Source organism: Aspergillus piperis (genome assembly GCF_003184755.1).
Source record: "Aspergillus piperis CBS 112811 unplaced genomic scaffold BO85scaffold_9, whole genome shotgun sequence".
NCBI lineage: Eukaryota > Fungi > Ascomycota > Eurotiomycetes > Eurotiales > Aspergillaceae > Aspergillus > Aspergillus piperis.
This window is the reverse complement of record NW_020291599.1, coordinates 801,456-822,317: the sequence shown is the minus strand read 5'-3', so window position 1 is coordinate 822,317 and position 20,862 is coordinate 801,456. Positions and strand designations below refer to the sequence as shown.

Here is a 20,862-nt window from a genome sequence, read left to right as displayed (position 1 = left end):
GGAACCACCACTAGTGTGATTGGTTTACCCACACACCCACGACTTAGGCTTTACAGCCCGCTGTCTATTGCTCTCGTGCAGATCGGACAATTGATTGTGTGTAGTGCTTGTTTTTCCCGCTATGGTTGTGTTTTCTTTTGTCGCATTGGTGATGACCGTTTGGTGGTGGAATTGAACGGTTTTTTATGACTGATTATTGGGGGTTTAGTCGTTGAGCAAGATGTTTTTGGTTAGATTGATTGATTTGACGATTATGTTCTGTCTGTGGGTGCCTTGAACAGCCTTTGGCTAACGACAATAGCACGGCAATTGGTGCTTGCACGGACAGCGGGTCTCAGTCAGGCTGATCCAGTGTGATCTGCAGTAGTCAGGTTCCTTATTGGCGATGGATGTCAAAGTCTCTTATCAGGGTTTGGAGTTCATGCCATACCCTCTAGCCAGGGGCTTCTGTCGTTGAGATGTTGAAGTGCAAACGTCAGCGTGTCAAAGTGAAGTGATGCGAGTCAATGGGATCAGCAGCGGTCTGTCAACTAGCATATATTTCCCGCAGCTCCCACCGTTTTTGCGTGATGTTTTGCACGCCACGCTTATTCTGTTGCTGCTGTCAACATGCGTGCCTCACTTCTCCTTCTCAGTGTTACGGTCGCTCTGGCTAGTCCAACGCCCCGTGATTATGTCGTTCATGAGCGGCGCGATGCATTGCCCAGTGTCTGGGTAGAGGAAAGCCGGTTGGACAAGAGTGCTATGCTGCCTATGCGAATAGGGCTTACCCAGTCCAACTTGGATCGTGGTCACGATTTGTTGATGGAGGTGTATGTCGTCTGTTCCCTTACCAGGACCTAGCTGATGGTTTAGATCTCATCCACAATCGTCCCGCTACGGACAGCATCTCTCCAGCGAGGAGGTGCATGACCTGTTTGCTCCGTCGAATGAGGCTGTGGAGAACGTCCGAGCCTGGATTGAATCTGCTGGCATTGCTCCAAGCCGTATCTCGCAATCCTACAATAAGCAGTGGCTGCAGTTCGATGCCCATGCAAGCGAGGTCGAGCAACTTCTGCAGACGGAATACTACATCTATTCTCACGCCGACACGGGAAGATCCCACGTAACATGCCATGAGTGAGCCCACCTTCTACATGCCATGATACCGCTAACTGGTTAGATACCACGTGCCTGAGGCTATACAATCACACATCGATTACATCACACCAGGAGTGAAGATGCTCGAAGTGCGCGGCATGCCCTCCAAGAAGAGAGATACAGAGAAGCGCTTCCTTGGCAGTCTGCCCCCGATTCTCGCTCCACTACCAATCAATATCACCAAGATCTTCGACGACCCGCTAGCACACTGCGATCTGGCCGTGACACCAGACTGTATTCGAGGTATGTCCAACCATCTAACTCTATGAGCGACGCTAACGGTCCAGCCATGTACAACATCACCAAGGGAACAACAGCCACAAAGGGCAACGAGCTCGGCATCTTCGAAGACCTAGGAGACATCTACAGTCAAGAAGATCTGAACCTTTTCTTCTCCAACTTTGCCAGGTCCAACCCCTCCCTCCACCCTCTAAGACACAACTAACACCACCCAGCGAAATTCCCCAAGGAACCCATCCAACCCTCGACTCCATCGACGGAGCCACCGCGCCAACAGACGTCACCAACGCGGGCCCCGAATCCGACCTCGACTTCCAGATGGCCTACCCGATCATCTGGCCCCAAAACACCATCCTCTACCAAACCGACGACCCCAACTACGAAGACAACTACAACTACAAAGGCCTCCTGAACAACTTTCTCTACGCCATCGACGGCTCCTACTGCAACGAAACCTCCTCCCTAGACCCTCAATACCCAGACCCCTCCCCAGACGGCTACAACTCCCCCAAGCAATGCGGCGTCTACACTCCGACAAACGTAATCTCCATCTCCTACGGCAGCCCCGAAGCCGAGCTCCCCATCGCCTACCAACGCCGCCAATGCCACGAGTTCATGAAACTCGGCCTCCAGGGAATCACGGTGGTCGTGGCATCCGGCGACTCCGGCGTCGCCTCCAGCACCGGCGCCTGCCTAGGCTCCTCAGACAATATCTTCGTCCCCGACTTCCCAGCCACATGTCCCTATCTAACCGTAGTAGGAGGCACATACCTCCCGCTAGGTTCTGACGCCGCCAAAGACGAAGAAATCGCAGTCACCCGCTTTCCTTCCGGCGGCGGGTTCAGCAATATCTACGCCCGACCAGCATACCAGAACCACTCCGTGGAAGCCTATTTTTCCACTACCTCCGACGAGCTCACCTACCCCTACTACTCAGAAGTAAACTACACAGACTTCTCCAATGCAGACGGGATCTACAACCGCATCGGACGAGGATACCCGGATATCTCTGCCATCGCAGACAACATCATCATCTATAACCAGGGCGAAGCCACTCTAGTAGGCGGTACCTCTGCCGCGGCGCCGGCGTTCGCGGCCATGTTGACGCGCATTAATGAGGAGAGGTTGGCGAAGGGCAAGGCCACGGTGGGGTTTGTGAATCCGGTGCTGTATGAACATCCTGAGGCGTTTAGGGATGTTACCGTGGGGGAGAATCCGGGTTGTGGGACTGATGGGTTTCCGGTTGCGAGGGGGTGGGATCCTGTTACGGGGTTGGGAACGCCGAGGTTTGAGAGGTTGATGGATTTGTTTACGAAGCTTGATTGATGAGGGGAGTTGAATATGAGTGCCTGGTTACTTAGATCTGCTTTATGATAATGCAAGTATAGAAATTACCGTAATGGAGTTGCTATATGTCGATGTCATAGGATATGGGGATAGAAAGAAAGGTCCACCATGTGAAGGTTACTTTAACGTAAGGGCTGTCATCTGAAAGCCCTTCCACTATAGTACCTACAAATACTCACCAAGATAAGCAAGAATAACTGCAATAAATGCGCAAATCAAACAATCTATCCCGTGTTTGCCCCTCCCCCGCATAGCTAACCCTACCCCCTTACAGCCCAGTACCTAACCTATACCACCATCCACTGAGCGAAGGCTTTTCTCTCCTCTCTCTTCCAAAGAACTTACACACAAAAAGCCATCTACACATCTGCACAGAAATCTACCATCAACAATGTCCGCTGGATCCACATTCCGCAACCACTGTGTACAGATTGCCTCTCGTCTTGAGGCAGAAATCACAGACTAAACCCCTACCACCATGTACAACGCATTAAAGAAACTCCAACGCATCCTAGAGACCTTGCCACGGCCACCGGTACGGCTGGTAGTGATCTCTCCCTGTCTGAAATCATCAAAAGCGCCGTTTCCAACTTGAACGAACGGAATAGCTTGTTAAACGAACGGAATAGCTTGAGAGCGGAGAACCAGCGGTTAAAGGACGAGTGCATTACCCTTCGCACATTATGCCGTGGTTTACAGGAGACCAACGGGGATCTTGAAGGTGATGTCAATCGACTACAGCGTGAGCATACCACGGTCAACGACGTTCTTGCTGAAGCGTTGGGTCTGGGGGAAATCTAGACCTGACTCTTTGCTGCCCATCAAAGTACAGTAAAGATAAACTAATGAGTTAGCAATGCAGACCGTGCGCAGACCATCACAGACGAGCTACAAAGATGGAAGATTCATGCAAAACAAACAGCCAAACGCGCAGAGCAAAAGCAGAAAGAGGCCGCGAAGCAAATCGCCAAAGCCCGAGAAGATAAGGCCTTGGCCGAGGACGCTCAATTCTTTTACGATGACATGGAAGTAGCAGTTTCACTGTAAGATCACCTCAGCTACTACTACCTGCCCATCCCTAGTCATACATTACCTCCAAGCTAACGCCTATGGCAATAATCATCCACAGGAAGGGCGAATTCGACCGCATCTGGAAAGACACGCGCTATCTCGGCTACAAGGGTATGAATGGATCCAAGCAGATGGCCATACATGCTATCTGGGAATACCTCTGCAGGAACGCTTGGGGTTGCGATGACATACCAGTGAGATACAGCAACAGCAGCAGCACTCGGGGTAGCTTCTTGGGGAAGAAAAGCAACCCTCTGCAAAATCTCTTTCCTAAGAATACTCCGTCCGGGGGAAGGCCAATGTCCGAAGCGCTGAAAAGATTGGTCGCCCGTGCTAAGAAGCTGCAGGGTGAATTGCAGGAGTATGGGTTTCAAGCTCACATTGATCCAGTGGGTCATCTTGACGAACATCTGCCCCTGCCTATAGACTCCGGAGTCATGATTTGTGTGGAGCATAGGGTGGATGGGTGTTTGGGGTTTTGTAAGCTGGGGAGGAAGAATGGCCAGGGGTTCTGTTCGGGGGTGTTCTTGGTTGAGGGGTTGATCGTGTGCAGTCATGTTGGGGGCATTTCTATCAAAAGTTCTCATTGGGTGCGTGTTTGTGAGTTTTATGGTGAGAACCTTGGTGGATTGGCTAGCTGGTAGATATTTATTTTTGTAAGAGTGTTCTATAGACTGTTGGCTATGTCTCAAGTATCAATAGAGGGGCATGGAAATCCTGGAGTTGCTTGTTTGCCTTTTTTACTTTAGCAACGATATGTGGGCATAAAGTGAAGTAGTGAAGTAGTAGTTAGTCTAGTTGACTTGTGACTTGAGTTCTTCCTGAGGGCACACAGTACCGAAAGCGTAGAGTCACTGACAGATCAATCGTTTTCCGATTTACCTTCTCTGGCAACATGGGTATTAACATCAATGATAGTCTCGTCTCCTACCTCCCCTTGGGATATTCACTTTCCTTCCATTTACCCAAGTACTAAACAGGCCCGCAGCGAGTATAGAAGTATGGAGACCAAATCTATTTTCACATTTCTCTATCTCCTACACAAATATATAACCCATCACATAATCATCATCATCATACAAGCGAGAGTTCCCAGCGACCAGCACTTTAAACAATCACCTTATGACCAGCAGGCTTCTCCTCCTCCTCATCGAAGATGTTAATATCCCAGCGAGGCTTGTTAGCAATGTAAGGAGTGTTGTAGCGTCTGCGGTCCTTGCCCAGCTCGGACACCTTGGCGACTTCCTCGGGAGTGAGCTCCACCTCCTTGAAGTTCTCCTGGATGCGGGACGGCGTAACCGACTTGGGGATGACACTGTGGCCGCCGACCTGGGACCAGGCGAGGACGACCTGAGCGGGGGTGACAGTGGTGCCGAGGCGCTTGGAGGCAGACTCGGCGACTTCCTTGACTTCGGGGCGGGTGACGAGGAGGGGGACGCCGAATCCGTTGTTACCGAAGGCCTGTATTCATTGTGTATTAGTCTTTGTTTTTGAAATGATTGTGGAGAGGGTATGGAGGGGGGGGCGTACAGAGTAGGCAGTCACGTGGATGCCCTTCTGCTGGCAGTATTCGATGAGCTCGTTGCTCTGGAGAACGGGGTGACGCTCGATCTGGTTGACGGCGGGGGTGACACCGGTGGCGTTGATGATGGCCTCGAGCTGTGGGAGGTTAGTATGTGTTGATGAGAAGTGGATATGAAGCGACTTACGTGGTGTTTCATGTGGTTGGAGACACCGACAGTGCGGGCCTTGCTCTTGGGGAGCTGGGTCATGGCCTTCCAGGTGTCGACGATGGAGATGTTGTCGTTGATCACGACATCACCGCCCTCAACGGAGCTGTCCTTGACGAGGGGGAAGAGCTCGGAGCCGGTGGTGAAGGAAACGGGCCAGTGGACGAGGTAGAGCTGGAAGATGTTAATGATTGTTGGTGATGTCGGTTATCAGGGTACGCACATCGAGGTAGTCAAGCTCGAGCTCAGCAAGGCACTCGTCCAGAGCCTTCTCAACAACGGCGGGATCGTGCTGGGAGTTCCACAGCTTGGAGGTCTGCGGGGGTTAGTATAGGCTGGAGGTTGGATGTATGGAATGTGCTTACGATAAAGATGTCCTCACGCTTGAGGCCAGGGACGTCCTTGTAGGCTCTCTTGATGCCCTCGGCGACCTCGCGCTGGTTCTGGTAGCTGCGGGGGTTAGCTCGTGTCATCGATTTGAGGTGAGTGTCGGAACCTACATAGTAGCCAGATCCTAGATCGTGTTAGTAACTGATTATTCACCGAATACAATTCAGGATATATGACTTACCAAGTGGCGGTAGCCGGCCTTCAAGGCCTCGTAGACGGCATCACCGACCTGACCGGGGGCAGACTGCCAGGTACCAAATCCCAGCTGGCTAATTGGGGTCAGCAATTGCGATTGCGCAAGCAGAGACAGGAGATACGTACGGGATCTGAGCACCGGAGTTGAGAGTAACCTTCTTTCCGAGAGACATTGTGTAAGAGAATCTGATTCACGAGGAGAATAGAGATAGGAGAGTTGAAGAAAGAAGGAAAGACTGAAGGAAGAAGAGGAGGGCGAGCGCGACAGAAATAGGGAGCGCTTCCAGACGGCCGAGGTCCTCCGGTGGGGGTCACATAGCATGGCTCTAGTCCATCATCGAAGTCGATGGAGGAGGTGCCGCGACGATGAGTGGCTGTTGATGCTTTTCGAGGGGAAGTTTACCCCGCCAGCAGTAACTGGGACCCCTCGGTGGGGCGTGCGTGGGATGTTCCCATTCCCATTCCATTCATCTTCTGAGATACTTCTCGGTCTGTCGGTTAATTCCGACCCCGAGAAGAGGAAACCATGGTCAAGGTTGTCATTTATTTCCCGAGAATTGAGGTTGCAATGTAATCTTGCCAATGGCTATTGTGTTTCCGACTACCTGATGGAGTACACACCTCCAGCAGATGGTGGCAGTCGAGAAAGTCAGAGACAGTCAGTGATGATGTCAGGCGGCAGACATTCCTCCGAATTCTCCTCCCCGCCAAAACACGTTTCCTCTTTGGGACCCCTACAAATAATTTTCCACCAATCACTGTCCTTATTATATTTTGCTCATGCCCCATTACTAACATTATCTGCCAGGCACATGATCTGAGAATTGAGATTTCGACTCAACGATTTACATCTCGTTTGAGAAGTGCCATGGATTTGGAACATCTCGCTTACACATCTTCTTCTGCATCATTGCAACTCTGCGGGGTCAGACTTCCCCAAATCACCCCCAAATCATCCGCATCAACCCGCTTCCCGCACGGATAATTGCCTCGTTCAGCAGTCCAATCATCCGCTCGGCTTCCTCGCCGACCACCCCGGCTAATCCTTGAGACGTGCCGCGCTTCCAGTTTCCAGTTCGGTTGAATGAGAAAGTCTAACCACAGTTTTTCTCTCAAGCTGATGTTGATCATGACTGCATAAAGCATATCGGCCACCTGAACATATTCAATGCCACCTGCAACTACCATTATATGAATGTCCGGGGACTGACCGGTAGATTATGTTGTGTCTCCATATTAGCTTTCCCAGCGGGGCTGAGTGCTCAGCTTACCAAACATGCTAATTAACGCCCAAGTATAGCGATAGCAGCACGTACATCTGGATCGTATCAATCGTGCAGTCAATTTATCCGCAACACTATCTATAACACCACCAATCCTGTCCTAGTCCGACATCCGTTAGGGACAGCCATGGGCCGAGCTGTACGCCCGGGCCTAACCTATGCTTAATGCTGAGGCTCGAAATCTAATCCCGACGTGGCTGCTTTGGTTCTGCAGCTGTCAGGTGCCCTGTGCTTGCTGCAATTGCCGCAGGGAGGTGGACCGGCTGAAGACATCAGTTAGGCACTTATAGCTCGCAATGCCTCATCAACCTCCTTTCTTCGCCCACCAACTCGGTGAGTGGGTGATATCATCATCTGCTGAATACCAACACGGTGTAGAGTCCTACTGCTAACTGTTCTGGGTATGGTAGATCACTTCTCCATATTCCGTCCACACTCGAGCATGGCTGGTACTGGCCCACCTTGATTTGCGGGAGCAATGATAGTCAATATACGAACACCACTGCTGGGTGGTCCACATCTGTCATGTTGTACCACACGTGGCTTAATCTTGCTTCTATTTAGGGGCATGTGGGCTGAGTTTACATTATAACAGATATCTACTACTAGGACAAAGCTTATTACAACAGGTCAACATAACTATCCTTCAGTTATGGGACAGAAATCAGGCCAATGTTACTAACATACGGAGCATAAGCAAGAAGACCCCTATACTGAGTACTGTAATGCTGTTAGGTCTACGGTACACTTCTGATTCCTGCATTATAGTAGTATAGTAATTTCACCCATCACATCGACAGACGCGCGTACTGCATAATGCCGGAGGATATAAGCAGCGGTGGCTCAGCCGCTGCACGAAATATATATTCGCCGGTCATCAACGATGCGATCCACCAGGGGCCGTCCGACAGCTGCGTGGCATATGCTGCGATATACCTACATCTGCATGTGTCCGGATGGGCCCGACGCGCCGGAAATGACCCGTCAAGCATCATTTGGTCGTAGTCCTCATAGGGTGACGTACTCCGTGACGAGTGGCTTCTTGGCCCTGCAACGAGATAGGCAAAACAGCTGGTTCCAAACCAAGCCGGCTGCTGTATAACGAGTAAGCATGTTACTGTGGACCTCATCCCTCACCGTCAGTTATTGTACACTGCTCAACCCTTTTCCTGCCTCTCTCCACGACCGTTCTCGGTTGTTCCACCTCCAGATTTCACACTCCAGGTGTATCTGCAAGTAACGTGGCCTAGCTCCGAACGGGGCATGGCTGGATGGCACTAAGGATGGATCCGTCACTAGCGGTTCTTGGGCCGGGGGCAGGCGACCAATAGAGGCGGGGGAACCTCCACCACCAGGAACATCGAGACTCCACTGGGGTTACACTCAACTTCAGATCCTGACGATTAAATGGCCGGAGAAGGGCCAGACTAGTCCGGATGAGGTTAGAGGCGTCGCCAGCTGCCCCTTACTGCGTATTGTGTGAGGCCATGGCGTCCAGCCTGGATCCACCCGAGGGGGCCCTTTTTGGCTTTTCGGCTGGCTGGCCATCCATTTCCTTTCCCTGAGTTACCCTTTCTTTCCCGTCGCTTGAGGCTCACTCACTCGCTCACTCACTCAACTTCACTCCAACTTTGACTTCTTCCATCTCTTCTCTCGTTTGGCTGCGCGCAACATGGCTGATGACGCGACTTAATCTTCGTCTCATGTCTTGATTTGTGACTGCCTCATTGTTCCATTCCTCCCCCTTTTCTTTTTAGATAGCGCCTCCCTCTCCCCTCTGCGCCCGTTTATATTGCTCTTCCGTCCCGTCGCCTCCCCCTCTCCGTGAGGCCCATCCCCAATGTCGAAGAGGCGGCTATTTCGCTGGCCTGCCCGCCGCACTGCCGGCCTGGGATGTCTTGCTCTCCTTGTCACCTCCATGGTATCTTGGTATCTCTATGGTACACGGCCCTATGAACCCCAACCAGGTATCTATACTTTCTCTCTGCAGCTCACGTGGTCCGTGTGCATCATCACCGACATCATGCTGACCCCGACCTTGTCTCACCAGTCCACCAGGAAACTCCCAACAACGACCACGACATCGTGACATCCCAACTGGCCCAACTTACCAGTACTTACAGCAATGCGACAAATGACATTGGCTTGGTATTGGCTGCGACCGTGAAAGAGGACCTCACCTGGCTCCTCAACTACTGCAAAGACCAGTACGATCCTACCTAGCCACCAGGCGATCATATACTGATATACCTTGTCCAGCGGCTCAATTCCCTTCATCTACACGACCGACCAACCCCCTGCTCCCTACCTCCTTGTTCCGCGTACTATTCGTGGCCGCGAAGCCGCCGCCTACCTTTCCTTCGTCGTCGACTTCTATCACCAACTCCCGAAGTATACCATCTTCATCCACTCGAACCTCGACCAATGGCACAATGACCTCTTCGGTCCCCACACCAGCCCCGCGCTGAAGAACCTCCGACTTGAGGCCGTCGACGCGCAGGGTTACGTGAACCTTCGGTGCGAGCACGACCCGGGATGTCCCACGAGCGTGCACCCTTGGAGCCCGACACAAATCGATATTGAGAAGGACGACATCCGCGCGTTTTTCCCAGAAGTGTATGAGACGATCCTGGGCGTACCGGCTGAGAAGGTGCCCGAACACATCGGAAATGTGTGCTGCGGACAGTTCGCCGTCAGCCGAGAACGGATCCTGGAACGGCCACGCGAAGACTACGAGCGCATGCTGAAATGGGCAGAGGAGACGGAGCTGACGGATAGCTTTGGCGTGGGATGGGTGTATGAGAAGATCTGGCATATCATTTTCGGAATGGATGTGATATAGTAAGTTGGCCTACAACTCGACGGGTATAAATGCGGAGAAATGCTAACAGGTATAGTTGCCCCCGGTACGAGCAATGCCGGTGCGATACGTACGGATGGTGTGGACCGTTGGCGTCTGGTGAGACACTGCAGGCAGTGCGAGCGAAGAAGTCATAATCTAATGGATGATTGTTAATGCATGATGTATACTATCATGATTGGGGATATCGGTTGCATTTGGTTTGGTTTTCTTTGTTATGATTCGTGATCTAATGTACAGTTAGATATTCTTATCTTCGTGAATCTTTTTGGACTATTGACCGCTCAGGTATATACATTGGATATGCAAATCATAAACTGCAGCGCATGCTACTCATGGTTAATAGGTTGCTGATGCGTTCCTCGCACGGGCCCTGCATCTAGCTCAAACATTGGCCGATGTACTGGACTTCCGGGCGCCTCATGCACGTCACCACTATCCAGCAACGGCACGTCCGTCTCCGACGGTCGCCTCCGGGGGATCGGATGCAGGAACAGTGATCGTCCATCCGCATCATTCGGCGGCGACGCCGACGAGCGATCTCCTGGGACCAATGCAGCAGGGAGGGGCGGAGACGTCGACATGGACACTATAGATTCCCTGTTCATCTCGTTCGATGGCGGTGGCGGCGATATCGGTTTCCGGGGAATGGCACTCGCTGCAATAACAGGGTCGCTATTCTGCCTGAGTACGGCGGGATTCGGGACTCCGGTAACAGGCTTCTCATCACCAGCTGCCGACTCCTCGTCTCGATTACTACTACCACCGCCGCCCCGAAGGCCGACCCCGACAGGCGTATACATCATTTGGCTCTGATCATCATTCCGTCTTCTGCGCCGCTTCCGCTGCTTCCGATACATCATCCACAAACCAACAAGGATGAGAAGGACCAGTACAATCACGGCAATGGCGATACCGGCTTTGGCGCCCGCACTGAGTCCGCTGCTGGAACCGTCGGTGCAGGTGTAAGATCCTTGAAAGGCGCCGTTGTTGTTGTTGTCGCGGCGACGGCGGGTATTGCTATCGTCGTCATCGTCATCATCACGAAGAGAATTGAGACTCGAGCATCGAAACGACCCGCCATGGGAATGAATCACCGTTTGTCCTTTGACCTTATCGAGATCGCCGAATTTGATCCTGTCCATCGTCAAAAAAGAATATCCCTCATAAAGAAAAGGAAACGGAGGACCCACTCGTTGAAAGTCCCCTCTAGAATCAAACTCCCATCGACGTTCTTCAAATCTTGGAATACAATGTCCCTCAACTCCTTGTTCCCCTCGATATCAATCTCCCCGGGGACCTTTTCCAAATCCGGAAACGACAAATTCGTCAAGTCATCATTCCCCGATATATAGATCTTCCCATTCACTTTCTGTAGATCCGACGCCGAGAACGACGTCAACCCGGATACATCCTGGATGGTGATGCCGCCATTGATCGTCTCGACATTGGAGAGGGAGATACTGCCCGTCGCAGAGGAGGAGATAGTCAGGGTACCGGAGAGGGTATCGCACGAGGAGAGCGAGTCCGCATCAGATTGTGAGGATATCGTTGAAGTAGAGGAGCCTATCACACCACATCACCCACTGATTAGTTGCCTGGGGCTTCCCTCGAAGAAAATTAAGGGCAGTACAACTCACAATTAGAGTTATCATCCCCCGCAACCAGCGGTACATGTACCTGCAATAGTAATCCCAGAACAAGGAGTAAGTAGCGTGTGCGTGATTGGAAGGAGGAGGAATTGAGGTGGCTGTGTAGTAAGGGTATCATATCATCGGAACGCAGCACCACCAAATCGTCAAGAGAAAATAAAGTAATTGAAAACCAGGGTATATCCTCGTAACTCGGAAACTTTAACTAGCAACCATAAACTCGTAAAGTGGATATGTAGTATGTTGGAATAGTTAGGGTATCAATACATCATTCGACATGGACTGGACGCATAAACACGAAAAAGTAGTAGGCAAGTAGGCAGTAGGCAGTAACCCGAGGGTGTAAGTTGTGAGTTGGTATGGGTGGGGGTTGGTGTTGGTGTTGAAGAAAAAGAAAGTAAGTAAGTAGTAAAACTAGGCTACTACCGAAAAAGACGGGGATAAGTGCGGAATAAGTACAGCAGAAGAACAGTAGGTAGTAGTAATTAGTGTTAAGTGGTTTAGTTAGTGTGTAGCATGCATGCAGAGACACCATCATGCAGATTGGAACGGACGGCACACACACACACAGCGCACGGGTCGGCACTATTCGAGACAGTAGACAGTAGAACTAGTTGTGGGGATGGGTAGTAGCTAACTGACTAGTTAGATGGGGGTTGATGTTTGGTTCTTACTTAATAGTGTGTTTGTGATATTATTAGTTTAGTCTCCGACTAGAATTAGGATAAGTGGTGGTTGGAGGTGAGGGTGAGGGTGAGAGGGTGTAGGCAGATAGATATCTAACTACTTACTAGTCTAGTGTTGTAATTATGTAGTGGTAGTGGTAGTGGTATCTCCGATGCAAGTAGTAGCAGCTCGGATGATCAGTTAACTAGCTAGCTAGTTAGCTAATTAGCTAGAAAGGATACTGTGTAAATAGGTGGTTGTTTCAGCTGTTGTGTACGGAGTATGTACCAACTGCATCCATTCCATTCCATTCCTCAGGATGATGGATAAGTTACACAATAAGGCAATGGGGATTATTCCATGTTATCAAGGCAGTAAAAAAAGCAATTCTACGATACCAGCCAACCCTCCCAAAGGGAAAAAGCAAGCAAGGAAGGAAGGGAAAAAATCAAGAAACCCCCGATACTACTCCAACTCTCAACACCGCCCCATTCATTAATCTTAATGACCCACTAACGACACCAAGAAAAAAAAAATCAAGCACAAGCACAGAACGGAGTAAGTAGAGTGGACTGACCGATCACCACGATATCATCTCATCTCATATCATATCATATCCTCCCCTACTCATCATACCGTTAGCTCAGGTAAATCATTGGTATCCTGCATAAGTGTACACCGCAACCATAAGACGACACGACTTCACAGAACTCTCAACTACATCCATCCTGATTGATCGATACTTAATCCAATCAATAACCGTCACATTGAACCCTGATTTACTTACCACTTTACTACGTACTTACTTTTATCTATCGATGATCTAAAAATAGTCCACCCATCACATCACAACAACTTAATTCATTTCATTTTCATTCAGGCACCAGAATTTCCAGCGAAGGAGAAAATCAGAAAATGAAGCAAACCCTAGACAAATAGAAAAAGGGAATGATTGGAAGCGAGGGAAAAAAGCGGATGGCGGGTCGGAAACAACAACAACAACACCCCCGCTTTTTGTTTTGTTTTGTTTGTAATGTTGTGTTGTGTGTTGGAGTGATTCAGGCAGAAGAGATTCGGGATGCCCGATTGGGTAGTGATGTCCGATTATCATCATTATTTTTTTTCTTCTTATTTTATTCCAGTATTGGGTTGAAGGGGGGAGATCGGAGACGAATGTTGAGGGTATGATGTTATCTTATTCTTTTATTAAATATATTCTTTTATTGATGGAATTGGTTATTATTATTATTGTTGTAGGAGCATTGTAGGAAAGATTATGGCTGTCGGACATGGATGGTAGCCAAGACACACACACGGGTCACACCCGCATCTAATAAAGTGCCGAGAAGCTTAGGGATGGTAGTCTCTAGTCATGGCATGAGGGGAAAGGGGATCTGTGGTCCATGTAGGTACCACTCATTCAAAGGTACTATGGAAGACCCTGCAGGCAACTCAATTAAATGACTTGCTGGTTGATCGTCTCTCTCCTCGCGACGACGGATGATTTTCGACCAATTATTTATAGCATGATTTCGGTGGGTAACTGAGACATTGCGGTTGAAATATTGGCTTTTATTTTTATCTACTGTACGGAGTACTTCAGTACGCTATTCAGTTTGGACCCTTAGGCAACCCTGATACTCCATACTCTATGGGAACATGTGGAGTGTGAGACATAACTCCCATCGTTCCATCTCGGCTATTTCTATATCAAGCACAGCTAAAAGACGACGCATCATTCGGATCTCCACCAACATAGGTGAAGATCTTCGGATAAGGACAAAGATACGCCGTGCGAGTTGAGCTGCTGTTCGAGCCAGCCACTGCTACAGCAGTGGCTTCCAAAGTGTCAGGCACTGTTGAGTTCTCAACCCATGCCCGGAGCGTCTCAAACACATAATCATTGGGATCGAATCCGTTACCCCCCTCGCAATGAGCAACTCCAGGTGCCAGGAAAAAGCGGTAATAGTCTGCCACACTGGGATCCAACTCCATCACCCGGCTGTAATAATCCACGGTACCGTTGGTCGGAATCAACTCGTCTTGCATTCCATGCCAAGAAATCATCTTTCCTCCCGCAATCTTGAACCCTGTCAAGTCAAGATTGCACGTTCCAATAACAGAAGCATATTGGTCGACTGATTCGCGGTAGAGATCGTCAAAGTCTTGTCGCGTTAGGCCTTGGACACTAAAGGACGAGTTTCTGGCCAAGAAAATTCGGGCCCAGTCGGCGCTGATACTAAAAGGTGTCACAGTACAGTTATCAACCGATGTGCAGGTCGTAGTAAGGAGGGCTGTTAGATCGGCATCATAAGCCAGTCCGTACCACTCGAATTGATCTTCGAGTGATATGGGTCCATCCCACATGCCTTGGACTAGCTCAGCCATCTTGTCCGTAATTGTAATCTGCCCATCCGGATCACTGCAATTTACTGTCTGGCCAACCATCGACGACGCTTCATAATGGCATTGACCCGGAAGAGAAATGATTCCGTCCTTCACTCCGTCCAGCAGATCACAGGCTTCGATGGCAGCATCCGTAAATGCATCAAGGACACATGCAGGCGGCTGTGTATCTGAGAGATTGATCAGCATGATTTTAATGAACCCAGCAATAGCAACACACCAAGAAGTTGCGCCAGGAAAGCAGGCCAGAACTCGGCCAGTTGGAATTTATCCCAATTGATAGCCGGAGAGCCTCCCACAATACCATCAAAGTAGGTCGGGAATCTCTGGGCCATCATGTGTCCCTGTCGACCGCCAGTGGAACATCCATTCCAGTACGAGTACTTGGGCGGCGAACCAAAGTAGATCTCCGTAGCCAGCTTCCCAAGTACAGCTGCCTCGCCTAGTGCCACACTGGAGAAATCCCACAGTGCCGGCCAGTTGGTATTGCCTTCGCTCACAAAGCCCCAGTCCGCCGTTGAGGCGGTACTATTGTGTCCCCCATCGGTCGAGGCGGATGAGTATCCGGCAGCGACGGGAGCTATAATTTCATCAAGCCCTCCAGCTACCCATCCACCACCCCCATTCATGAGAAAGCGTGAGTTCCAGCTTTTGGCATTAAGAGGCAGTCCGATGTAGGTATTGACAATGTCGTTCTGCCCATGGTGTGTGTACTGCAATGACACGATGCAGATCTCTACCGTCGCTGGCATTTGGCCTACGGGTGCTGAGGTAGTTCCACTGGATAGTGAAGCATTGGTGGCAAAGTTGTGTGCAGCGGTGACGTTGAGCGACAGTATATTGATGTTGCTTAAGTCGAGAGACGAGAACGTCTCTTTAGTGCAGGAACTTGATGCTGCCGTTACCCCAGACAGGGATAATATCGACATTGAGGCCCACGCCATGGAGCGGAGAATCATGTTGACTGATTCGATGCGTTGACAGTGTCTGCGAGGATCCAATCCGGTTAGTATGGCGAAGGACGATGAATAGAAGAACTGCAGACCAGAATCTGCAAAAACGGTCGCCGCATGTTACCCGTTATGTCGGATGCCAGCTGCAGACCGATTTATAAGATGAAGGCAGCGTCCACCAGCTGCTCTCATAAACAATCTCAACGATGTCTGAGAAGAAGATCTTCGCTCGGGAAAGAACAACGGCAGTCATAATCCTCCCCCGCAGCTTCACAGGCTCCGGAGAAAAGTCCAGATGACGCGAAACCAAAAAGACCGTCGAAGGTGGACCGGAATGACCATAGAGAGACCCGCAATTTTTATCCTTCTTTCCAGTCCAATATATCCTGAAACAAGCGTCTTGCTGTAATCACTCTAAAAGAGGAGTAGTTCAGTCCCCAAGCAAAATGCGGGAGAGAAGATTGGTCAGAGTCCAAACGTTATGAAGTCGGATGAAGAATTCGGCATTGATTAGCGTGGTTCGTGCACATGCAAAGGCAGTGTTTGCAGACTTCTGCAATCGCTCTCCACATTTTGCTCGACTGGTTTGTGGGGTAGACAGTGTTTCCCCGGGCGGGGGAGAAGTGAGGGGTATCCTGGAAACTATTCAACCATCATCATATGCTGTTGTATTGAGGAAAATCATGTTGTTGTTGATGATGCTTCACGCATTGCACAATAGAGACTGTAATATGACTGTATCCCATAATCCTTCAGGAGGAAAGGATTGGAGTGCAGTTGATAGTGTATGGGGAGGGTTGGTTTCGGTCGGAGAGAATCCGCTCCAGTATTGCTACACACCTTACCTAGAAAGGTTAGTGTCGATTATTTCTATAAAAGATGGTTAGTTAGGGGAATCTCAGGCAAAGATATCCCGTAAAATATTTTCGGCAATCACCCTGTAAGCCATACTTCCTTCCGGCCAGACGAACAGACATCGATTTGCCGGTATTAGCTTAGTGATGGGATCTTCCTTGGATGCAAGAAAGCAACAGCGGCAGCTTTCAGTCAAATATAACTGCTGGTATGAATCATGTGATAGAAATAATTTGCCGGCTGCACATCCTCCTGAATGTCTCTTCTTTGGATTCAGGTGTAAGTTGTCCCGGGGCTTTCGGGGCCATTACTGGGCTACTACTATCAGATCTGCTACCGGACGTGCTATGGAGGCTACTATCATGAAGCGATAACAGGATCAACACCTTGACGCGTAGCATGCAGATCACTTAAAATATGAAATAGAACAGCAGTAGATATACCTGTCAGTATGATTTAGATAACACTGTTCCTCATTTGAAAGATGAATCGTTTGCTAGGTCGTGTATCATGCCTGACCGAATCCCCAGGAACTCCCTTCTATGCACATTAGTCGGTAGAATTATACATCACAGCTAGGCCAATTCATAACGGATCGTCTTCGTCGTTTTCAGCTCCTGTGGGGGCAGCTCCTGGGGCAGTTGCTCCATTGCAGTGTCGGTGTCCATCTCCGGGAAATTGTAGGAGGCAGCGCCCTGGGGTAGCTCCGCAACCTCTCGTGGCTCGAGTTCCGCAGCCTGATAGCCGCCTTTGGAATCAGTGGTCACATCCTTCTCCGGTGTTACTCCGGCTCCACTCGCAGCTTGCTTCCTCTTTTTGCGGAGGATGAGAAAGGCCACAGCTGCGATTAAGGCGACGCCAGCAACGGATCCGACTACAATACCAGCAATGTCTCCGCCAGAGAGCCCACCTGAGCTTCCACTACTTTCCGCGTCCATGCTTGTTCCGTTGGTGCTGGATCCCGTGGTGCTTGAGCTATTGGAGCTCCGTGACATCAATAGATTCGCAGTAAATGCATTCACGGCGCTCATCGAACTGAAGAAATTGGGATCCTTATCATACGTCGATTTGGTCCAATCGGAACCACAGACAGTGCCGTTGCTCATGCCGCTGCATTGCTGGGCGGCAGCCTCTGCAGTGTTACGGAGGAGGGGCTCAATTGTGTCCACAGTGTCAGGCAAAAGGTGCGTCACCACCGCAAGGCATGACGCTAGGAGGCCTTTCAAGGCGTACGCAGTATCATCACCCCAAGTGGCACTCCGGAAACCTGCGTCCGGGTTGAACAGCGCTCCAAGTTCCTGTATCACACCATCGTCAACAAATTTGTTCATGATGGTATTTAAGAGCCCTTCTGCCCTTGTCTTCCAGACATCTGCGCCGGTCTAGGTTGAGAACACATGATTAGTTATAGTTCCAATAACGTATCGTGGAGACTTTCGAAACCCACCACATTATACAAGTATGCCGCCGCGCTCATATACAAGCCGTAGACATAGGTGAATTCAAAATTATTGGTTTCATACGTTGTGCAGTTTCCTGAAGCGGTCCTATTCACCACCAGGAAATTGACGGTCCAGTTCGACTCCACCACCATATCGTTATCCACGCACCAGTTCCAAATCCTTACTGCATCATCTGTATAGGATGACCGGTTATCGCCCGTGGTGAGATACGCTAGTCGCGAAGACAACTGCAGGAACTCTCCGTTACTTAGAGCGTCTTTCATTGAGAGATTCGTCTCTGCTATAGCGTTATTGGCGATTTCGAGGCCACCATCGCACACAGTTGAGAATGTGAAGGTACTCCTCAAGGTCCCCTGAGCCTGACCTGCGTAGAACAGCCAAGACTCCTTGGAGGAGTCGGCCGGAAAGTCCATCTCAGCCGCTGTGACAGCACCCAGCGCCCAAGCTGCATGGTTCATGTTGGTATCGTTGTAGGATTCCGACCACGAGTCTCCGAGTTCCAGTCCTGCCATACTATACATGCGCTTGCTAATAAGATTATTGTAGCTATCGTTTCCAGTGAGATTCCAATACGGAATCAGAGTCGAGTAGAGCCACGCCTCCACGGTGGAGGAGTTAAATAGCCACTCATTAGTATCACCATACACCGGGTTGACATTGCCGCTTAGTGATGAGTTGGTGAGCGTGTTCTGAACTGTCACTGTTGCGGCATCTTTGAGCGACTCTGAACGTGGCGCAAAAGAGGGCCAGTTAGCTCATCGGTCCCTTCGCGATGATCCAGAGGAGAGAAACCTTACGTGTACTGTTGATGTCCAGATCCAGTGCTGACACCGTAACGGAAAGCCCAAAAAGCAGACATGTCCCAGCCTGATACCACATTGGGCGTAACATCACTCCCAAAGGTGCTAATGCACAGCAGGATGAATAAACACGAAAAGAGGTGACGACACCAGGACTAGGAGCGAAGTCCGAGCATTTATGCCTCTAGAGAAGTAGATTTTCAACTAGCAATGCCTGCCCTGGGCAATTTAAGAGAAAAACAGCTTCGATTGGCGGGACGTGCTAAAGCAACTCGGGGCACTGTAACGAGACACCACCGCATGCGACGATATTTAGCCGGCCCACTAAAGCCTTTTCTGTGACTCCAAGACCCTCAATGTTTTAGAATCTGCTCATTTAGTAGGCTCGGCTTCAACGGCTTCGGTATGGCTGACCCCATCTGTTGGTCGGAAAGATCGAAGTGATTAGCTTAGCCCGATGGGGATCGGACAGGGATCGTGGACAAAGAATCGGCTCACACTAACTCGTTAGTACGGAGTCGGCGATGCGCGAGCAGGGCAAATTTGACCAACGACAGAGAAATCGTTTAGTCGATTGCCTCTGCGAAGACTCCATCATCATTAAAAATCTGTCGGAATGATTATTTTGTAACTGAAATCATAGTCAAATCCCATGATACCAGTGAATGGAATAGACGTTCCATTGAGCTGAAGTGGAAGGAGAGAGAGGGAATGAGGAACTATCCGCCGCACCCACGGGACTAGTCTACTAGCGAAGTGACTTAACAACAGTTGGTAATTTCCCACCCCTGCTAGACCTTCCCCACCGCGGCCCCGAAGCCGGGGTTTCGCGCGAAACCAGTGGTGAACCTAAACGAAGCTAAGGTCTGATCCTGGTCAAGCCTTGACACCGGCCATCGCTGATCCATCCCATCCCTCCCCGATCAGCTCAGCGTCTTGCTTTTTAGGGAGTAGTACGGAGTACTCCATACCAGCGGCTTTTGTGACCTGATTCGGTGGAATCGCGACTCAGCTGTGACTTGTTGGTCCATCACTTCGCTAAGCATGCGCTATTTGCGCTGTCAGGACGCCATTCCGATCAGCCACTCGACTGTGTTGTCCGGCGGAGGTTCCTGGCTTGCCCGGAGATAAAGCGACTCTTGTCGGATGCTGCCCTGCTCTTTTTGTTTGGCACAATTTCAGCCGCTTGAAGATCGTCTCAAAGGCTGATGAAGTCAGGTGTCCTGTATGGAGTAGTTGGAAATCAATGGTCACCAAGTTTTGCAGTGATGAGCAAGGATCTATGTTCATACAATCATGTAATACCATGAGATGTAAACCATAACAGTAGTGTTTCAAGGCTGTGCATAAGCCACAAGCTGCACCGCCAACCAGAGTGGCTGACTCGCTTACGGTCTTTGGGCAACGAGGCTCTTTTGTCGGGCAGCGGCCTCTATCTTGTCAGGCTACAGCTGCTGAAGGGAGCTGAAGCCGGTCCTGAATGATTGGAAAATTCGAGTTCGCTTACTCATTGCGCTACCTACGCTTTTGTATCACATACATACGTCAATGGGCTGCACCTGGATAAGCACGATTCGCGTCTTCTGAACGAAAGGATACAAGTGATGCCCACCAAGGAAATCAATTTAGATGGAGAGAAGGTGTATCTATACTTGCTACACCAATGGAAGAATCACTAATCGCTTTTGTGTGTCAACTAACACTAGATAGTAGTCCAGTATCTGTCACCCAACCTTTCAACATTGGCTGGTTATTAGTAGTAAACACTAGTAGTGGTGGTGGTGGTTGTTATTATTGAAAGTTTACTTAGT

The 20,862-nt window shown here is 50.0% G+C and overlaps 7 protein-coding genes across 7 annotated transcripts; 3 read left to right on the top strand and 4 right to left on the bottom strand.

Annotated features, from left to right (window-relative positions):
* Positions 1 to 609: 609 nt before the first annotated feature.
* On the top strand, positions 610 to 2,726 carry BO85DRAFT_397804 (S53 family peptidase; the record flags this gene model as incomplete). Its single annotated transcript, XM_025657036.1, has 5 exons — positions 610 to 812; positions 856 to 1,119; positions 1,163 to 1,383; positions 1,428 to 1,548; positions 1,596 to 2,726. 5 exons carry the CDS (start codon positions 610 to 612, stop codon positions 2,704 to 2,706), a joined length of 1,920 nt encoding a protein of 639 aa, XP_025515543.1. The 3' UTR covers positions 2,707 to 2,726.
* Positions 2,727 to 3,118: 392 nt separating this feature from the next.
* BO85DRAFT_478069 (uncharacterized protein) lies at positions 3,119 to 4,500 on the top strand (the record flags this gene model as incomplete). Its single annotated transcript, XM_025662871.1, has 5 exons — positions 3,119 to 3,167; positions 3,224 to 3,469; positions 3,590 to 3,770; positions 3,857 to 4,398; positions 4,472 to 4,500. The coding sequence occupies 5 exons, from the start codon at positions 3,119 to 3,121 to the stop codon at positions 4,498 to 4,500; spliced, it is 1,047 nt and encodes a 348-aa protein (XP_025515542.1).
* Positions 4,501 to 4,722: 222 nt separating this feature from the next.
* akr1 (putative aldehyde reductase (AKR1)) lies at positions 4,723 to 6,735 on the bottom strand. Its single transcript, XM_025657927.1, has 8 exons — positions 6,240 to 6,735; positions 6,100 to 6,187; positions 6,029 to 6,042; positions 5,894 to 5,978; positions 5,752 to 5,844; positions 5,508 to 5,702; positions 5,329 to 5,457; positions 4,723 to 5,259 (listed from the first exon to the last, which is right to left on the bottom strand). Exons 1-8 carry the CDS (start codon positions 6,284 to 6,286, stop codon positions 4,906 to 4,908), a joined length of 1,005 nt encoding a protein of 334 aa, XP_025515541.1. The 5' UTR covers positions 6,287 to 6,735; the 3' UTR covers positions 4,723 to 4,905.
* Positions 6,736 to 9,090: 2,355 nt separating this feature from the next.
* On the top strand, positions 9,091 to 10,489 carry BO85DRAFT_307242 (DUF3431 domain-containing protein). Its single transcript, XM_025655386.1, has 4 exons — positions 9,091 to 9,363; positions 9,447 to 9,603; positions 9,656 to 10,237; positions 10,294 to 10,489. Exons 1-4 carry the CDS (start codon positions 9,237 to 9,239, stop codon positions 10,391 to 10,393), a joined length of 966 nt encoding a protein of 321 aa, XP_025515540.1. The 5' UTR covers positions 9,091 to 9,236; the 3' UTR covers positions 10,394 to 10,489.
* On the bottom strand, positions 10,249 to 12,289 carry BO85DRAFT_307282 (putative GPI-anchored cell wall protein Pst1). Its single transcript, XM_025655387.1, has 3 exons — positions 11,897 to 12,289; positions 11,450 to 11,822; positions 10,249 to 11,393 (listed from the first exon to the last, which is right to left on the bottom strand). The coding sequence occupies exons 1-3, from the start codon at positions 12,024 to 12,026 to the stop codon at positions 10,586 to 10,588; spliced, it is 1,311 nt and encodes a 436-aa protein (XP_025515539.1). The 5' UTR covers positions 12,027 to 12,289; the 3' UTR covers positions 10,249 to 10,585.
* Positions 12,290 to 14,284: 1,995 nt separating this feature from the next.
* Positions 14,285 to 15,939, bottom strand: BO85DRAFT_372003 (tannase and feruloyl esterase; the record flags this gene model as incomplete). The annotated part of the gene is made up of 2 exons (XM_025656015.1): positions 14,285 to 15,150; positions 15,201 to 15,939. 2 exons carry the CDS (start codon positions 15,937 to 15,939, stop codon positions 14,285 to 14,287), a joined length of 1,605 nt encoding a protein of 534 aa, XP_025515538.1.
* A 1,424-nt stretch (positions 15,940 to 17,363) lies between these two features.
* BO85DRAFT_372004 (uncharacterized protein) lies at positions 17,364 to 19,142 on the bottom strand (the record flags this gene model as incomplete). The annotated part of the gene is made up of 3 exons (XM_025656016.1): positions 17,364 to 18,170; positions 18,236 to 18,975; positions 19,049 to 19,142. 3 exons carry the CDS (start codon positions 19,140 to 19,142, stop codon positions 17,364 to 17,366), a joined length of 1,641 nt encoding a protein of 546 aa, XP_025515537.1.
* Positions 19,143 to 20,862: the final 1,720 nt, after the last annotated feature.

What these genes read in the sequence shown, in the direction of transcription:
- akr1 (XM_025657927.1), bottom strand. Translation starts at nt 6,286, where the DNA reads ATGTCTCTCGGAAAGAAGGTTACTCTCAACTCCGGTGCTCAGATCCC. An exon ending in AGCGTGAGGACATCTTTATC is followed by an intron (nt 5,845 to 5,893) that starts GTAAGCACATTC and finishes TAACCCCCGCAG; the next exon opens with ACCTCCAAGCTGTGGAACTC. An exon ending in CCAACCACATGAAACACCAC is followed by an intron (nt 5,458 to 5,507) that starts GTAAGTCGCTTC and finishes AACCTCCCACAG; the next exon opens with CTCGAGGCCATCATCAACGC.
- BO85DRAFT_307242 (XM_025655386.1), top strand. Translation starts at nt 9,237, where the DNA reads ATGTCGAAGAGGCGGCTATTTCGCTGGCCTGCCCGCCGCACTGCCGGC. An exon ending in CTCAACTACTGCAAAGACCA is followed by an intron (nt 9,604 to 9,655) that starts GTACGATCCTAC and finishes TACCTTGTCCAG; the next exon opens with CGGCTCAATTCCCTTCATCT. An exon ending in TTCGGAATGGATGTGATATA is followed by an intron (nt 10,238 to 10,293) that starts GTAAGTTGGCCT and finishes TAACAGGTATAG; the next exon opens with TTGCCCCCGGTACGAGCAAT.
- BO85DRAFT_307282 (XM_025655387.1), bottom strand. Translation starts at nt 12,026, where the DNA reads ATGATACCCTTACTACACAGCCACCTCAATTCCTCCTCCTTCCAATCA. An exon ending in GGGGGATGATAACTCTAATT is followed by an intron (nt 11,823 to 11,896) that starts GTGAGTTGTACT and finishes GTGGTGTGATAG; the next exon opens with GCTCCTCTACTTCAACGATA. An exon ending in CTAGAGGGGACTTTCAACGA is followed by an intron (nt 11,394 to 11,449) that starts GTGGGTCCTCCG and finishes GACGATGGACAG; the next exon opens with GATCAAATTCGGCGATCTCG.